Here is a 19,698-nt window from a genome sequence, read left to right as displayed (position 1 = left end):
GTTTGCTTCAACTTCCATTCTTTCTTCTCCTTCAAAGTGCAATTCTTCGAAATCCATTTTTACTTTAATAATGAAACCGCGGTGTTGCACTAACACGTCTAAATCAATTAGACGTTATATTCTCCACCGTCTTCTCGACCGTCCTCTATTCTTTCCCAATATATTTGGTAATAGAGAAACATCCAGTTCGATTGGCGATTGGCGATTCCGATTTCGCGACGGATGCTTTCCAGGAAAAAATCTACAAACGCATATATGCGGCCTCTTTTTTCGCTTCATACGATGTCTCTTTTAAACATTTCATGATCATCAAAATCCCGCCACATTAGTATTTCACGACATTCATAAAATTCGAGAAACTTCCGATGCGATCGGAGATCGGCGATTTCGATTTCCCGACGGATCAGATATCTCGTTACATCGACGGTCCGCGGATCCCCATTCCTCACGAACGGATCGTTGATTTTCACGATCGGTTTCCCTTCAGGATAGAACACTGGTTTGCAAAGTTCTGCATACTCGCTCATATCACGTTAAATTCGGTGGGTCTTGATATACAGTAGCATTAAGATGGCCAGGACGAACCAATTGTCTGTATAAGCCGCACGATCAAGCACGCCAACCGACTGCTCTTACTTCTAGTCCTCGACTACTGAGCGTACCATCAAATTCATCCTTCTACATCTCACTATTGTCACATCGTTTGTTTATCATATCTAATTTCACCATGATCTCAGCATCCATACAATTGCACCTTCCGAAAAATCTGCGATGTGCAGTTTTGCACGTGTGCAATGAAGTCACCGCGAGACATATTCTCGAAAACGATATCGCACCATTAACTTTCAATGGTTTAATCTGTAATACTGCTATTGAACAGCTATTAAACAGCTAAAAACAGCTATCAAAACAGAACTGAAACAGCTAAAAACAGCTAAAAACAGCTTCCAAACAGCTCTTGAACCGCTATGAAACAACTAAAACAGCTATCGAACAGCTCTTGAACAGCTATGAAACAGCTAAAAACAGCTATCAAACAGCTAAAAACAGCTAAAAACAGCTATCAAATAGCTATTGAACCGCTATGAAACAGCTAAAAACAGCTATCAAACAGCTCTTGAACAGCTATCAAACAACTAAAACAGCTATCTGTATAACAGCGATCTGTATAACTGCGATCTGTATAAATGCTATTGAACCGCTATCAAACTTCTTTAACACTAAAACGCTTTAACAGCTATCAAACAAAAACAGCTTTTAAACAGCTATCAAACAAACAACTAAAAACAGTTTTAAACAGCTATAAACAGCGATCTGTATAACTGCGATCTGTATAACTGCTATTAAACCGCTATCAAACTTCTTTTAAACAACTAAAAACAGCTTTTAAACAGCTATCAAACAACTAAAACAGTTATCTGTATAACAGCGATCTGTATAACTGCGATCTGTATAACTGCGATCTGTATAAATGCTATTGAACCGCTATCAAACTTCTTTTAAACAACTAAAAACAGCTTTTAAACAGCTATCAAACAACTAAAACAGTTATCTGTATAACTGCGATCTGTATAACTGCTATTGAACCGCTATCAAACTATTTTTAAACAACTAAAAACAGCTCTTGAACAGCTAAAACATCTATATTATACTACAAAGTATGTAAGAAAAGGAAATAAAACGTTTATATATACATATATAGTTTATTTCAAAAATCATAATTTTTTCTGGTGTCGCGACCACCAGTTAAATATTTTTAATACATTTTGTAATGCGCTGGGTGAGGGACGATCACGTTCGCGTTTTCAGGCGCCGCGCCGCGGGGAGGGGCGACCGCGTTCGCGTTTTCGCCGCGCCGCGGAGTCCGCGTGACGTCATACGCTCCCGCTCGCGTTATCTCTCCTTCGCGCGCGGTCTCTCGCTCCCGGCCCCCTCCGTTCGCGCGCGTCTTCTCGTTCGCGCGGTCTCTCTCCCCCGTTCGCGCGTTTTCGCTCACGATCGCGTATCTTTTCTTCGCCAACGATATTTAATCGTTTAGATCTTCGCGATATTTAATTTTAATATTACATTTAAGTAAACGATAAACGAAGACAGCTTAACGACAAGGAACGGTAAATGAAAAGGAAATTTTTTTAACCATATTATATACTTATTTATTTCTCATGTAGCGCAATATACACAATAGTATCTAAAGCGTAGGCTAATAATTCGCAATCAATAATCAAATTTTTATCATAAACTTCACGCAAGACTTTAACTGCATTACATTTATCGATGATCCAATTTTGGCGTAAAATTGTTACAAACTGTTTGAATTTTTCACTTACGCCATGAATATTTTGACATAGTTGAAAATACACATTTTCAACGCAATGTTCTAGTTCGAACAAGAAGAGTACGGTTGACGGTTTCATGTACAAGCTGGTGTCGCACGATGTCAATTTTACAATATCTGCGTCGCGTATTTTAACGAGTTCCAAATCTCGAAACGCTAGCGATGATGGTGCCGGCGACTGCACGAGTCGCTGAATACCTGCACGTTTTTCGATGAATGTCACCCACGTTGAATGAGGCAGAATTATCCGATTGCCTCGGTTATCGCCAATAAGTATATCCACAGAGGACATAGGTCCAGCGTTGATTCCAACATCCAAAAATTTATATGCGGTCGATGTCAAGGCAAATCTCTTTCCCAAAATACGAGGTGTGTAGCGGGGTTTATCAAAACTGAAAAAAATACAATTATGTTTATAAAAGTTTTTTTTGCACAAGTATATACGAAAATTAGCGGTACTTACTCATTGTGCTGTTTCTCACACGTTTCGTCCTGAATCGGAACGTAGTAGTTCGCACCGTGAGTGTTCATCGTATCTGGAGGCTGTTTATTGCAACGTACTCGAACCGTATCGAACTCTCGACTGCGCGCTAATATTCGCCCAAGGTAGCGATTTGGTTGGATCCTTCCACCAGGTCGCGTTCCGTTTCATTGAGATGTTCCATGTTTTTTATACTGTCTTTTTTCACACACTATTTTTAAATCACGCCACAATCTTCGAAGGAGCACTTGCATGTGACTCGGTCACACGCTGAACAATATCATGTGCAATGTTGAACGTGATTGTGCATGCATGTATATACCCGATATCAAGTATTTGTATAATGCTGTATGAAACCATTGAATATAGTTGAGTATGTTGTTAAATATGGATTTGGAATTGGAATCTTCGATCTTAACGGACAAATAATCCATTTTACAAATGTTATTGTACACCCGAGACACCCTTGCACGGAGCATCTTTTTTATCACGTTTGATATTACGTTTGTAACGTGGGTTGTATTTTCTATATTGACATTTCTTTTCAAAGTCAAATACATAAAGCATGCCACAGATCAAAAGTTCGCATTGCGCGTCACCTAGTTTGTAAATAGTCTCCAGATCATTGCTTGTCCTTGGATCATATTTCCACCAACCATTTCGACCTTTGTAAAACCATTGATACTCTTCCTCAGGATGTTCCGATTCCTTCTGAGGCTCCTCCACTTCCACCAGCTGAGGTCTCTCGAGAAAATCCGGTGGGATCTCTTGACGACACATCGGACACCGCTTGCTCTGATTAGCGACACCCTTTACGCACAGATAGCAGTATATATGGCTGCAGGGTAATCGTGCTGGATGGATACATGGCTGCAGGCATACTGCGCATTCTGGCACAACAGTGGGACCTTCCTTTTCCTCGGAATCCTTATCCTTCTCTTTAATGCCGCCGCCAGATTTCTCCGGCACGTCGAGCTTCGCTTGCGCCATGGCAGGACGAGTCGCGCGACCGCCGACAGGGTCAGAGTCTCATCCGACGAAGCCCGATACAGCTCTTATGCATGAACGACATAGTGCAAGTGCACCATCCGTTGAATAATAAAAAAATAGTACGCACTCTTTTGTATGTAAATTTAGTGCAACGATTTCCTCACGCGACACTATTCTTTCAATGACTTCCTTACGACCATCTTCTTCATCGCTGAAATAATCACTGTCATCCGTTAACGCGCGATTCTCGTATACATCTATATCGAAATTATTGTCATCTTTTTTATCGTGAAAAGTATTCCTCTGTATTGAATACTCGGTACAAAAAAAATGTAAAATAACCGCTATACTTTTTTCCAATCGATGTACCGACGCGTAGACTATCAAATCACAGACTGTGATTTTGACTCGCTTCATTCTTTCTTATATACTTTTTCTATTGCCTTTTTTTCTCTCGTTCCAACTAGAGCATCGCGTATCGTTTCTTTTGTTTTAGTGCATGGTGTGCATACACTGCAAATTTTGCAATTTCGCATAAGTCAATGGAGCGATATTGTTTTTTTTTTTTTTTAAGAACATGTCGCGACATGTCTCGCGATGATTTCATCGAACACGTGCAAAACTGCAAATTTTGCAAATAGCGCCGATGTATGGCTGCTGCAATTATACAGATCAAATCACCGAAAGTCAATGGCATGATATCGTTTTCAAGAACATACGTGTATCGCAATGTTTAAGAACATGTCTCGCGATGATTTCATCGAACACGTGCAAAACTGCAAATTTTGCAAATAGCGCCGATGTATGGCTGCTGCAATTATACAGATCAAATCACCGAAAGTCAATGGCATGATATCGTTTTCAAGAACATACGTGTCTCGCAATGATTTCATCGAACACATGCAAAACTGCAAATCGTACATTTTTCGATAAAAAAGCAAACGATGCATCATTAGTAGGATATAAAATGACGAATCTGGGGGGGGGGGATACGCTCAGTAGTCGAAAATTGGAAATCGTGAGTACAACAAATTGTGTTAGAAAAAAAATCGTGTAATGACATGTGTTTTGTAAAAATACCGCGAAAAATTAAATTGAAGAGAGCGGCGATAAACATGCAATCAAGAGACAATGCATGTTTCGCATGGTCAATGGTGGCTGCTCTACATCCAGCCGAGAGACATGCAGAACGCGAATCGTCGTATCCACATTACACGTCGGTGCTAAATCTTACAGACATTGAGTTTCCAATGACGTTGGATCAAATTAAACGGTTTGAAAATCACAACAACGTCTCCATCAACGTGTACAACATCGAGAAAAAAAACAAGGAACTTGCAATCCTACCAATACGTGTTACTGACCGAAAGATGAGCAGACACGTAAATCTGCTGTACGTGCATGACGACAACGTGGGACATTTTGCATGGATTAAGAACCTATCCCGCCTCGTGAGCTCGCAAATCAATCGACACCATGGTTGGAAATACTTTTGCGATCGGTGAGTATACATCCTAATAAATAATAAAAATAATTTTTACGTAAAAGATATTAAAAAATTTCATTATTTACAGATGTTTGCACTATTTCTACACGAGCGAGAAATTGGAAGCCCACACCGTCGACAGTCGGGAGATGAACGACTGCGCGATCAAGTTACCGAGCGATAACGATAAGTGGTCGGCCTTTAAGAATCACAGCAGGCATGCATAAGATCCAAATAACACAAGATGTACACCTTGTCCGAAACGAAAATAGCTCTAAGTCCGTACGACAATAAGCGATACATTATACCCGGTTCTACCGAGACGCTGCCATGGGGGGGGGGGGGCATTATAAAATGTTATCGTAAATATATATTGTAATTACATTTAGATATGTATGAAAATAAATGACTCATTTGTATGTGTAATATGTTTTTATATTGTAATAAATTTTTACAATACATTATTCTTGTGTATCCATGAATTATGTGAATTATCAAATCCTAACCACTTTACATAAACCTCACCCCCCCCCCTTTTACACAAAACTTTTTCAACGAGATACACGTCGGAATTAGCAACGCGATGTAACTCGTATTCGTAGAAGCCGCCGGCGACGGGTTTTCCACAGGAATCTTTTAATAGATACGTCACGGGAATTAGTTTTCTGCACTTTGACGATTCTAAACACCTCCGTGGTCCAATTTGGTATATGTATCCTTTCTTGAAGATTGTCTTGAATTTACTCACGCGTACCGAGTCGCCCATTTTGAATCGCGCGAAAGCATCGATGGGTCGCATGCCGATAGTTCAATGCTTTCGCGCGATTCAAAATGGGCGACTCGGTACGCGTGAGTAAATTCAAGACAATCTTCAAGAAAGGATACATATACCAAATTGGACCACGGAGGTGTTTAGAATCGTCAAAGTGCAGAAAACTGATTCCCGTGACGTATCTATTAAAAGATTCCTGTGGAAAACTCGTCGCCGGCGGCTTCTACGAATACGAGTTACATCGCGTTGCTAATTCCGACGTGTATCTCGTTGAAAAAGTTTTGCGTAAAGGGGAGGGGTGAGGTTTATGTAAAGTGGTTAAGATTTGATAATTCACATAATTCATGGATACACAAGAATAATGTATTGTAAAAATTTATTACAATATAAAAACATATTACACATACAAATGAGTCATTTATTTTCATACATATCTAAATGTAATTACAATATATATTTACGATAACATTTTATAATGCCCCCCCCCCCCATGGCAGCGTCTCGGTAGAACCGGGTATAATGTATCGCTTATTGTCGTACGGACTTAGAGCTATTTTCGTTTCGGACAAGGTGTACATCTTGTGTTATTTGGATCTTATGCATGCCTGCTGTGATTCTTAAAGGCCGACCACTTATCGTTATCGCTCGGTAACTTGATCGCGCAGTCGTTCATCTCCCGACTGTCGACGGTGTGGGCTTCCAATTTCTCGCTCGTGTAGAAATAGTGCAAACATCTGTAAATAATGAAATTTTTTAATATCTTTTACGTAAAATTATTTTTATTATTTATTAGGATGTATACTCACCGATCGCAAAAGTATTTCCAACCATGGTGTCGATTGATTTGCGAGCTCACGAGGCGGGATAGGTTCTTAATCCATGCAAAATGTCCCACGTTGTCGTCATGCACGTACAGCAGATTTACGTGTCTGCCCATCTTTCGGTCAGTAACACGTATTGGTAGGATTGCAAGTTCCTTGTTTTTTTTCTCGATGCTGTACACGTTGATGGAGACGTTGTTGTGATTTTCAAACCGTTTAATTTGATCCAACGTCATTGGAAACTCAATGTCTGTAAGATTTAGCACCGACGTGTAATGTGGATACGACGATTCGCGTTCTGCATGTCTCTCGGCTGGATGTAGAGCAGCCACCATTGACCATGCGAAACATGCATTGTCTCTTGATTGCATGTTTATCGTCGCTCTCTTCAATTTAATTTTTCGCGGTATTTTTACAAAACACATGTTATTACACGATCTTTTTTCTAACACAATTTGTTGTACTCACGACATTTTCGACTACTGAGCGTATCTCCCCCCCCCCAGATTCGTCATTTTATATCCTACTAATGATGCATCGTTTGCTTTTTTATCGAAAAATGTACGATTTGCAGTTTTGCATGTGTTCGATGAAATCATTGCGAGACACGTATGTTCTTGAAAACGATATCATGCCATTGACTTTCGGTGATTTGATCTGTATAATTGCAGCAGCCATACATCGGCGCTATTTGCAAAATTTGCAGTTTTGCACGTGTTCGATGAAATCATCGCGAGACATGTCGCGACATGTTCTTAAACATTGCGATACACGTATGTTCTTGAAAACGATATCATGCCATTGACTTTCGGTGATTTGATCTGTATAATTGCAGCAGCCATACATCGGCGCTATTTGCAAAATTTGCAGTTTTGCACGTGTTCGATGAAATCATCGCGAGACATGTCGCGACATGTTCTTAAAAAAAAAAAAAAAACAATATCGCTCCATTGACTTATGCGAAATTGCAAAATTTGCAGTGTATGCACACCATGCACTAAAACAAAAGAAACGATACGCGATGCTCTAGTTGGAACGAGAGAAAAAAAGGCAATAGAAAAAGTATATAAGAAAGAATGAAGCGAGTCAAAATCACAGTCTGTGATTTGATAGTCTACGCGTCGGTACATCGATTGGAAAAAAGTATAGCGGTTATTTTACATTTTTTTGTACCGAGTATTCAATACAGAGGAATACTTTTCACGATAAAAAAGATGACAATAATTTCGATATAGATGTATACGAGAATCGCGCGTTAACGGATGACAGTGATTATTTCAGCGATGAAGAAGATGGTCGTAAGGAAGTCATTGAAAGAATAGTGTCGCGTGAGGAAATCGTTGCACTAAATTTACATACAAAAGAGTGCGTACTATTTTTTTATTATTCAACGGATGGTGCACTTGCACTATGTCGTTCATGCATAAGAGCTGTATCGGGCTTCGTCGGATGAGACTCTGACCCTGTCGGCGGTCGCGCGACTCGTCCTGCCATGGCGCAAGCGAAGCTCGACGTGCCGGAGAAATCTGGCGGCGGCATTAAAGAGAAGGATAAGGATTCCGAGGAAAAGGAAGGTCCCACTGTTGTGCCAGAATGCGCAGTATGCCTGCAGCCATGTATCCATCCAGCACGATTACCCTGCAGCCATATATACTGCTATCTGTGCGTAAAGGGTGTCGCTAATCAGAGCAAGCGGTGTCCGATGTGTCGTCAAGAGATCCCACCGGATTTTCTCGAGAGACCTCAGCTGGTGGAAGTGGAGGAGCCTCAGAAGGAATCGGAACATCCTGAGGAAGAGTATCAATGGTTTTACAAAGGTCGAAATGGTTGGTGGAAATATGATCCGAGGACAAGCAATGATCTGGAGACTATTTACAAACTAGGTGACGCGCAATGCGAACTTTTGATCTGTGGCATGCTTTACGTATTTGACTTTGAAAAGAAATGTCAATATAGAAAATACAACCCACGTTACAAACGTAATATCAAACGTGATAAAAAAGATGCTCCGTGCAAGGGTGTCTCGGGTGTACAATAACATTTGTAAAATGGATTATTTGTCCGTTAAGATCGAAGATTCCAATTCCAAATCCATATTTAACAACATACTCAACTATATTCAATGGTTTCATACAGCATTATACAAATACTTGATATCGGGTATATACATGCATGCACAATCACGTTCAACATTGCACATGATATTGTTCAGCGTGTGACCGAGTCACATGCAAGTGCTCCTTCGAAGATTGTGGCGTGATTTAAAAATAGTGTGTGAAAAAAGACAGTATAAAAAACATGGAACATCTCAATGAAACGGAACGCGACCTGGTGGAAGGATCCAACCAAATCGCTACCTTGGGCGAATATTAGCGCGCAGTCGAGAGTTCGATACGGTTCGAGTACGTTGCAATAAACAGCCTCCAGATACGATGAACACTCACGGTGCGAACTACTACGTTCCGATTCAGGACGAAACGTGTGAGAAACAGCACAATGAGTAAGTACCGCTAATTTTCGTATATACTTGTGCAAAAAAAAAATTTTTATAAACATAATTGTATTTTTTCAGTTTTGATAAACCCCGCTACACACCTCGTATTTTGGGAAAGAGATTTGCCTTGACATCGACCGCATATAAATTTTTGGATGTTGGAATCAACGCTGGACCTATGTCCTCTGTGGATATACTTATTGGCGATAACCGAGGCAATCGGATAATTCTGCCTCATGCAACGTGGGTGACATTCATCGAAAAACGTGCAGGTATTCAGCGACTCGTGCAGTCGCCGGCACCATCATCGCTAGCGTTTCGAGATTTGGAACTCGTTAAAATACGCGACGCAGATATTGTAAAATTGACATCGTGCGACACCAGCTTGTACATGAAACCGTCAACCGTACTCTTCCTGTTCGAACTAGAACATTGCGTTGAAAATGTGTATTTTCAACTATGTCAAAATATTCATGGCGTAAGTGAAAAATTCAAACAGTTTGTAACAATTTTACGCCAAAATTGGATCATCGATAAATGTAATGCAGTTAAAATCTTGCGTGAAGTTTATGATAAAAATTTGATTATTGATTGCGAATTATTAGCCTACGCTTTAGATACTATTGTGTATATTGCGCTACATGAGAAATAAATAAGTATATAATATGGTTAAAAAAATTTCCTTTTCATTTACCGTTCCTTGTCGTTAAGCTGTCTTCGTTTATCGTTTACTTAAATGTAATATTAAAATTAAATATCGCGAAGATCTAAACGATTAAATATCGTTGGCGAAGAAAAGATACGCAATCGTAAGCGAAAACGCGCGAACGAGGGAGAGAGACTGCGCGAACGAGAAGACGCGCGCGAACGGAGGGGGCCGGGAGCGAGAGACCGCGCGCGAAGGAGAGATAACGCGAGCGGGAGCGTATGACATCACGCGGACTCCGCGGCGAAAACGCGAACGCGGTCGCCCCTCCCCGCGGCGCGGCGCCTGAAAACGCGAACGTGATCGTCCCTCACCCAGCGCATTACAAAATGTATTAAAAATATTTAACTGGTGGTCGCGACACCAGAAAAAATTATGATTTTTGAAATAAACTATATATGTATATATAAACGTTTTATTTCCTTTTCTTACATACTTTGTAGTATAATATAGATGTTTTAGCTGTTCAAGAGCTGTTTTTAGTTGTTTAAAAATAGTTTGATAGCGGTTCAATAGCAGTTATACAGATCGCAGTTATACAGATAACTGTTTTAGTTGTTTGATAGCTGTTTAAAAGCTGTTTTTAGTTGTTTAAAAGAAGTTTGATAGCGGTTCAATAGCAGTTATACAGATCGCTGTTATACAGATCGCTGTTATACAGATAACTGTTTTAGTTGTTTGATAGCTGTTTAAAAGCTGTTTTTAGTTGTTTAAAAGAAGTTTGATAGCGGTTTAATAGCAGTTATACAGATCGCTGTTATACAGATAACTGTTTTAGTTGTTTGATAGCTGTTTAAAAGCTGTTTTTAGTTGTTTAAAAGAAGTTTGATAGCGGTTCAATAGCAGTTATACAGATAACTGTTTTAGTTGTTTGATAGCTGTTTAAAAGCTGTTTTTAGTTGTTTAAAAGAAGTTTGATAGCGGTTTAATAGCAGTTATACAGATCGCAGTTATACAGATCGCTGTTATACAGATAGCTGTTTTAGTTGTTTGATAGCTGTTCAAGAGCTGTTTGATAGCTGTTTCATAGCGGTTCAATAGCTATTTGATAGCTGTTTTTAGCTGTTTGATAGCTGTTTTTAGCTGTTTTTAGCTGTTTCATAGCTGTTCAAGAGCTGTTTGATAGCTGTTTTAGTTGTTTCATAGCGGTTCAAGAGCTGTTTGATAGCTGTTTGATAGCTGTTTTTAGCTGTTTTTAGCTGTTTTTAGCTGTTTAATAGCTGTTCAATAGCAGTATTACAGATTAAACCATTGAAAGTTAATGGTGCGATATCGTTTTCGAGAATATGTCTCGCGGTGACTTCATTGCACACGTGCAAAACTGCACATCGCAGATTTTTCGGAAGGTGCAATTGTATGGATGCTGAGATCATGGTGAAATTAGATATGATAAACAAACGATGTGACAATAGTGAGATGTAGAAGAATGAATTTAATGGTACGCTCAGTAGTCGAGGACTAGAAGTAAGAGCAGTCGGTTGGCGTGCTTGATCGTGCGGCTTATACAGACAATTGGTTCGTCCTGGCCATCTTAATGCTACTGTATATCAAGGCCCACCGAATTTAACGTGATATGAGCGAGTATGCAGAACTTTGCAAACCAGTGTTCTATCCTGAAGGGAAACCGATCGTGAAAATCAACGATCCGTTCGTGAGGAATGGGGATCCGCGGACCGTCGATGTAACGAGATATCTGATCCGTCGGGAAATCGAAATCGCCGATCTCCGATCGCATCGGAAGTTTCTCGAATTTTATGAATGTCGTGAAATACTAATGTGGCGGGATTTTGATGATCATGAAATGTTTAAAAGAGACATCGTATGAAGCGAAAAAAGAGGCCGCATATATGCGTTTGTAGATTTTTTCCTGGAAAGCATCCGTCGCGAAATCGGAATCGCCAATCGCCAATCGAACTGGATGTTTCTCTATTACCAAATATATTGGGAAAGAATAGAGGACGGTCGAGAAGACGGTGGAGAATATAACGTCTAATTGATTTAGACGTGTTAGTGCAACACCGCGGTTTCATCATTAAAGTAAAAATGGATTTCGAAGAATTGCACTTTGAAGGAGAAGAAAGAATGGAAGTTGAAGCAAACGAGGAAGAAATGGAAGTGCCTGAAGAAATGGAAGTGCCTGGAGAAACGGAAGTAAATGAAGAGGAAGGAATGGAAGTTGATGATGATGATGATGCAGTATTGTCAGACGATTCATGTTATGATAGTGAAATGTCTGAGGATGTTTCGGAAGAAATATTCAGAGTCATGAATCAGGCTGAAGTCAATGCGTTAAATCCTCTTACAAGGATGTGCTGCACGTATTTTTACTTTACTCCAGGACAGACAAAGTTTTGTGCGTCATGCATCGTGAGAATCGGTGGATTATTCTCGATGCTGTATGCTTGTCGTAAACATGACACCAGGCGGTATATTCTGATGAACGGCCTCTTTTGTTCATCGTGTGGGGGGCCACTATATCTCATTTCAACATGTAATATGTGTCCTATGTGTGTTTTCGTGTAAATATCGACTGTTTAGACTGCAGTATTTTTAAAAATATTTTAAGTGTATATTATTTAAAATTAAGAGACCTATACTGCTAAGAGACTAACAATAAGTGTAACAATAAATGTAACAATAAAAAGACAATCAATGTTGTGTGACACACAGTGCGGGAGGTGACTGAGAGCCGGGAGATGGTATCCAGCGATGGTAAGCAATTTTTTTACAATATAAACGTGATCGCGGACCCCCTCGCCCCGTGGCACCCAAAAACGCGAACGCTCCGCGGCGCGGCGAAAACGCTGACTCCCTCGCCCCGCGGCGCCGGAAAACGCGGCCACCTAGCGGCGCTGGAAAACGCGATTCCCTCCTCCCCCGCGACACCGGAAAACGCTGACCCCCTCCGCGACCCGGAAAACGCGGTTTCCCCCTTCCCCTCCCCGCGGCGCCCGAAAAACGCGGTTCCCCCTTCCCCCTTTTCCGCGGCGCCCGAAACGCGCGGTTCCCCTCTTCCCGCTCCCCCCGCGGCGCCCGAAACGCGCGGTCCCCCCCTCCCCTCCCCGCGGCGCCCGAAACGCGCGGTTCCCCCCTCCCTCGCGGTCCCCCCCTGCGGTCCCCCCCGCCCGCGGTTCCCCTTGCCCCTCACCCCCCCTCATTGCTCCCTAGTTAGAACCGGCCTAGCTTACCTACTCGTGTGCGTGTCGGGAGGGACCGCGCCGGGCACCTTGGGGTGCATCGCGAGCCTCGCGGATATCTTGCGTCGTGTGTGCGGGCAAATATCGTCGCGTCTGCTCAAAAGGGAATCTCGCGAGCGCGCCATTGTCTGGCGTTGCATATATTGTGTCGTGCGTGTGCGAGCCGTGTATTTCGAGCGCGTGAGGATTGTTACGTCGAGTGTATGAGAATCGTTTGCGTCGGGCGTGTAAGAATCGCCGAGCGTTCGGGATCCGGAGATTAAGACGTGGGCGGATTGGCGTCATCGCGCTTAGAATCGGGATTGCGGGACCCGCTTGAGAGCTTCGCCCGCGAAAGGAGCCTCGCGAGCGTGAACATCACGCACTTCGCGCGTGCGGTAACGGCCGATCCCAGTACCGCGGTGGTACCGGCCATTTGAGCGAGATCCGACCTTGGTTTCCCGATACGATATGTTCGTTTGTGTTTATTGAAGAAAATATATTTAATTGATATTGTTTATCGTCGGGCTTTATTTTTGTGTGTTGCTTGCGTCACGCTCCTTCTCCACTTTCATCCCTCTCACGCGGAGCTACGCCCTGAGCTTGTGGCGAGATTAAGGAGGAGAACGTTATCGAGACGTGGTGCGCGTCTATAATCGCACCTGGCGCCCAATCGAATGGTATCGCCCAAAACCTCAGATACGGGAATTACGGTAAGAGAAGTGACTTCGTTATCCCCTTGGAGCTATCGTCCGGTGGTCCGCGGATTAATTTGCAGCCGCGCCCCCTCGGCCAGCGAGACCGAGGGAAATCGGGTTGCAAGATACAGCATCAATTCCCTCGGCGGTCGAAGATTGCCAAAACTGTCGAAATATATGGCTCGATCTCCCCTCTTTGCGTACGCCATCCAGTGAGTACCCGGTCCCTCGGCGTTATCCAAATTCACAATACTAAGTCTCGTTTCGACGCACTCCCTCTGTTGGTAAGGCAGTACGCATGAAAATACCTCTAAAATATGGAATGCGCATACGCTTTGCCAGTTTTTGTAGCTGTGTGTGTGTACGTTGGTTGTTACACTCTTAGGAATTTTTAGTATCTCCGCGACTTTTTTTTTTCTTCTTCGATGCCACTCCTTGCCCGCGTTTGTACGGAGCAAGATAAAGTCCATGACCTTTCATGACGCGATTGTGACGTTTCAATTCTTCTAGCTGACGCTGCGCGGCTTTGTTATCGTTCACAGCCTTTACGACTCCCGCCGCTCCGCCGACCAACGAGCCGAGAACTCCCAACAACAATAGAATCGGCAATACGCCGCCTCGTTTCGCCGCCGGAAGTATTCGCCTGTTCAATACTCTCTTCTTCTTCTTCGTCTTTTTTGTTTTCAAGCCCATTCCGAGCTTCGTCTTAGCCTTCATGGCCATCCAGACGGCTGTAGCGGCAGCTTTCTCTCCGAGAGTCGAATTTTTCGCGGTAATGCGTTTTCGCGCTTCCGCAGCGAGTATCTCGTCCGCCGCGTGTCTCTCGGCGAAATCGTTGCTACGCGAATAAGCTATGTCGTGCTCGCGACACGCCGCGTCTAATGGATTAATACCTTGATCGCATCTCGCCAATCGTTCTTCTAAATGAGTGCCCAGGCCACAAAATTGATAGCCGAGAATATGTAATTCGATCGGAAGTGCGTTTATTGCGCGATTTAACAGGCCTCAACCAATTTTTTTCGTTGACATTCGCCGCAATCCTTTATCATTGGCGCGGGACCGTCGATGTGCGTTTGCTGCCACGGTTGATTGTAATGTTTGTAACAGCGACGATAGGTCTGAACCTCCAAATCCGCCTTTATATGTTCCGGAAGCTTGTCCCACACGTAGTGGACGTGATCGCCGCACGTTTGCAATAGAACGGCTTTCGGCACAAATTGCAACTGTTCGGCGCTCAAACCGCGAATATCAGAAGGTCTCGACAGTAGGACGAACATCTTTGCTATTGAGCGATTCGCGGTTCCGCTCGCATATAAATAGGCGTTCGAGTCAGCCAGAGAGTCGACAGTGTGGAAAAAATGTGATTCGTGCGACAACCGTTGGCGATTCGCGTGACCAATTGCGACGACAGATTACGGTCGATGGGGGGCAACGCGGAGAAACGCAAGCACGGTACAATGTTACCGACTACTATACGCGCGATCATTTGCGACCCTTCGAATTGCGGTAAAACCAACGTCTTGATAAGCTTGCTGGAAAATCCGCACGGCGTACGCTTTGAAAACGTGTACGTATAATCGAAATCGTTGCAACAGCCAAAATATCGATATTTGAAGAATTTGTTGACATCGATCGACGAAATCGGCTACTTTACGTTTTCCAATAACAGTGACGTCATTTCACCGAGCGACGCGCGTCCAAACTCGATCTTCGTCTTCGATGACGTGGCGTGCGATAAGCAAAACGCGGTGAGAGAGTATTTCTCAATGGGCAGGCACTCGAGCGTTGACTCCTTCTATCTCTGTCAGACGTACGCGAGAATACCTAAACATCTGATACGCGACAACGCGAACCTGCTGATCCTGTTCAAACAGGATGGTACTAATTTGAAACACGTGTACAACGATCACGTAAATACCGACATGCCGTACGACGAATTTTGCTCGTTGTGCCACGATTGTTGGCAACAAAAGTACGGATTCGTAGTGATAAACAAGGACACCGCGCTTTCGAACGGCCGATACCGCAAAAGCGATCAGTCGTTGTCGATACCTCGTCGGAGGTGTAACGTTAGCGTTATAGAGATCGACGCTCTGCTTTTTCAGCGATGGCCGCGATCAACGGGAGCGAGAATATTCGCGAACGCGAGAAGATCGTGAAAAAGATTGCGAAAACAAGTGATTCGATTCGCAAGAAACTTCGCGCTTTGAAGACCGATAAGATCAAGAAGGACATTGAGTTGGACACGCACTTTAAACCCCTCATCGGACCGCTGCAAAAGATCGTCAATCGATCGCGGTGAAGAAGGAGGAGCCGGAAAGCGTCGCTGACGCGAGGATGGAAACGTTACCCGTTTAGCAGCGCGAAGAGGAGCAGAGGAAGGATGCGATACTGAGAAAAAGGAAACGAGATAGCTCCTGGTCGGGTCGCTTCGGATCGACGCCGCTTAAATTTCTTAAATCGAAACGATCGAAAGTTACTCCACTGATAACCTCTACACCGTCCGCGACGACGCGAACCGTACAACGTACAAGTCCCGAATCACTCGCGAGCGACGACGACGACGACGACGACGACGACGACGATGATGATGATGATGTTTTCGAAAGCATGGACACAAGTAATCTCGAGACGTCCGTTCGACAGCAGTTGCAGACAGCGGAGGGTCGAGAAATATTTGAAGAATCGTTGCAAGATCACTTGGGTCCGTTTGGTCAAAAGTACATCGGAGCTGTTTTGACCGACAATCAAAAGATTACAGACTACGTGTACGGCATTTGTTTCGGCAACGATGGAATGATGCTCGGCAACAAACGTTTTTAAGTGGACAACGCGGATAACATAATTATCGACGGCGTACGATATATCGGCACACTTGGTCTTTACGAGTTGATCTTCAAGAATCATCCCAATGACGACATCTACACGGAGGACGATAAGCAAACGTACAAAAGCATCCTGTTGGCGACGAATGCTCATAAACACAAACACAATGCGCATGCTCGATTACTGGGCAACAGGGGATACAAGTATAAATATGTAATCGCACCGTTGATATCTATTAAATACAGAAAAAAAATCTGGAAAGGGATTATCCATGCGTCGCGCGATGACGCTAACCTGCAATAAGATTGACTACGTGCACTGGGACGACCCCAACGAGCTGGTGGATCGTCTCCGATTGCTCGACGTTTCGCGCCACGCCGGCAACAATGCTCACGACAAAGAGATTATGTCGATCATCGAGGAACTTCGCGAAGCCGGGCTTATTATAAATTAAACCATGCGTCGGCGAACCATTCAATCAGCATTGAAATGCCGATCAACAAGTTTGGCATATCGCTCGGAAGAGACGGGGCGGAACCGTACCATCGATGGAGCGGATGAATGAGAAATTTCGTGCGCGATAACGCTCTGTGTCGCGCCGTTACGGACTTTGACGCAAGGTTGCGGAAGATTCGTCGCGTGGCGCAACCAGAGGCTGACAATGACGCGGTTAATAAACTATACGTTGATCAATTCTTTAAAATGTTGAGCAATCAACGAAAAGAATCAAACGAGAAGCTGACTGCGTTCGAGAAAGATCTGCAAGCGTTACGAACTACGATAAACGAGCTTCGACGTGCGAATATCGTTGAATCAGACGCGACAACAAACAACAACAATGGACAAACGGTTTAGCAGAAACGACTATCGAAAAGCGACGAGTGAAGGGAACCAACGGTTCATTAACGACGGCGACGAACGGTAACGAACGATTCGAGAACGGTTGTCGGACGGTTGTCGAACGGTTCAAAAACAGCTTAAAAACGATTACGAGCGGTTTAGAAACAACTGCGAACTACGCGGAGATAGGAAAGGCTACAAACGGCTAAAGAACGTCGACGACGACGACGACGACGAATGGAAATAAACGGCTAACAAACGGCAAACGAGCAGTTATAAACAGCAACAAAAACATGACATTGCTAAAATCCGACGGACGTAAAAATATCGAGAAGCAGCGACTCGTCGAGGAACTGCACGCTCCAGCAAGAAGAAATTTTCCCCGAAGACACGTTATAGTGCAAGGGTACGATGACCTGTGGCAGGCTGACATCGTCGAAATGCGTCCGTACTCACGTTTCAACGGAGGCTACCACCACATACTTACCGTCATCGATGTGTTGAGCAAGCACGCGTGGGCCGTGCCACTCAAGGGTAAAGGCGGAAGCGAAACAGCTAACGCTATCGCAGAGATCATTCGACACAGCGGGAGGTGCCCTAGTAACCTACAAACCGATATGGGGAAGGAATTTTACAACACCGACGTGCAACGTCTCGTGAGGAAACACGGCATCAATCACTATTCCACATATTCGGTATTGAAGGCATCGGTCGTCGAGCGATTCAATCGCACGCTCAAGAACGACACGTGAAAGATATTTACGCTCAACTGAAATTACAAATAGGTCGACGCCTTGCCGCGACTCGTATCGGATTACAACGCGCGCAAGCATCGAATCATCGGCATGCGACCCGTCGACGTTACCCCCGCAATCGCCGAAAAACTCTTGGCTACCATATACAGCGCGATAAAAATCGCGGGTTCGGCAAAGTTCAAAGCGGGCAACTTGGTACGCGTTAGCAAATACAAGACAATTTTCGAAAAAGGTTACACGCCGAATTGGACCATCAAGGTGTTTAAGATCGTTAAAGTGTAGCGTACCAATCCCGTAACCTATCTACTCGAGGACTATCGTGGAAAATCCGTCACTGGAAAGTTCTACGAATACGAGTTGCATCGCGCGACTTATCCGGACGTCAATAGGAATCTTGATGGTTCCTATTTTAGTATTTTAAGCGAACTTGCTGACAATTCATAGGGACTTATTTACTGTCCGATTGACATACGTTGTTGTCAGTTGATTGCGGGGCAGCAATAATGCTCAGTCACACATGGGATTCAAAACAATACGGTACTTGAAATCATTATAGCGATATTCCTCATTATTATTAGTACGTATAATTCTAACATTCACACTTATTGTCTCTCACACGTTTTACATTACGGTCGAAAACATGTTTCCACATTTATTTCCATTTTTACAGCTCAAACGCATGTTTTAATTTTTAACTGTTGACTCGCTATGGTTGACTTGACTTGATTAATTCCCATTGTCGATTGTGGAGTAAATCATGGATCCCTTCGGACTTCTAAGCAAGTTTTTAAAAAATGCGTTTCAATTCCGTTTTTACTCAGTTAACAATATCAAGATTATACTCGTTTACTCATCTTCCGACTACAGACCGTTTGTACATTGATTGCGACTTTATAATATTATTACCGTAATTAATTGGATGTATAAATGTACGACTCGTGACTATTTTGTTTATTTAATGTAATTAAGTTTTGCTGATGAAGGCACGGTATTACCGAAACGTCCCCATTTTAATATTGTTAATAATACATAATTTTAAATTTCAACATCCTTGTTGCTCGTTATTGGCCGTTAACCTTGTCTCTTTAGTATATACACACGAGCCTGTTTACTTTATTTATTATTTATGAAATATTACTGGGATGAAGTGAGAATTTTTATAATTTAAGTTACAATTAGAATGCGCGGGACCTCGATAATTGCCGGTCAAGTGACTGTGGTCGCGTACTCGCACGTCGTCTGGCTCAAACGGTTTTTGCACACGTAACAGTGCGTTGCGCTGTTAAACTTTTTCCACTCGTCTCGCGTGAAATCCGCC

General features: G+C 43.1%; 4 protein-coding genes across 4 annotated transcripts; 2 read left to right on the top strand and 2 right to left on the bottom strand.

Moving 5' to 3' along the window:
• Positions 1-1,826: 1,826 nt before the first annotated feature.
• LOC139821401 (uncharacterized) lies at positions 1,827-2,987 on the bottom strand. Its single transcript, XM_071792405.1, has 2 exons — positions 2,897-2,987; positions 1,827-2,797 (listed from the first exon to the last, which is right to left on the bottom strand). The coding sequence occupies exons 1-2, from the start codon at positions 2,985-2,987 to the stop codon at positions 2,154-2,156; spliced, it is 735 nt and encodes a 244-aa protein (XP_071648506.1). The 3' UTR covers positions 1,827-2,153.
• Positions 2,848-4,051, bottom strand: LOC139821859 (E3 ubiquitin-protein ligase rnf146-like). The gene has a single exon (XM_071793223.1). The coding sequence runs from the start codon at positions 3,804-3,806 to the stop codon at positions 3,261-3,263; it is 546 nt and encodes a 181-aa protein (XP_071649324.1). The 5' UTR covers positions 3,807-4,051; the 3' UTR covers positions 2,848-3,260.
• A 3,400-nt stretch (positions 4,052-7,451) lies between these two features.
• LOC139821851 (E3 ubiquitin-protein ligase rnf146-like) lies at positions 7,452-9,460 on the top strand. Its single transcript, XM_071793209.1, has one exon. The coding sequence runs from the start codon at positions 8,378-8,380 to the stop codon at positions 8,921-8,923; it is 546 nt and encodes a 181-aa protein (XP_071649310.1). The 5' UTR covers positions 7,452-8,377; the 3' UTR covers positions 8,924-9,460.
• LOC139821400 (uncharacterized) lies at positions 9,318-10,031 on the top strand. Its single transcript, XM_071792404.1, has 2 exons — positions 9,318-9,385; positions 9,458-10,031. Exons 1-2 carry the CDS (start codon positions 9,318-9,320, stop codon positions 10,029-10,031), a joined length of 642 nt encoding a protein of 213 aa, XP_071648505.1.
• The last annotated feature ends 9,667 nt before the right edge of the window (positions 10,032-19,698 follow it).

The sequence above is a fragment of the Temnothorax longispinosus genome, chromosome 11 (assembly GCF_030848805.1).
Source record: "Temnothorax longispinosus isolate EJ_2023e chromosome 11, Tlon_JGU_v1, whole genome shotgun sequence".
Taxonomy (NCBI): Eukaryota; Metazoa; Arthropoda; class Insecta; order Hymenoptera; family Formicidae; genus Temnothorax; species Temnothorax longispinosus.
This window is presented reverse-complemented; position numbering and strand designations above follow the sequence as displayed.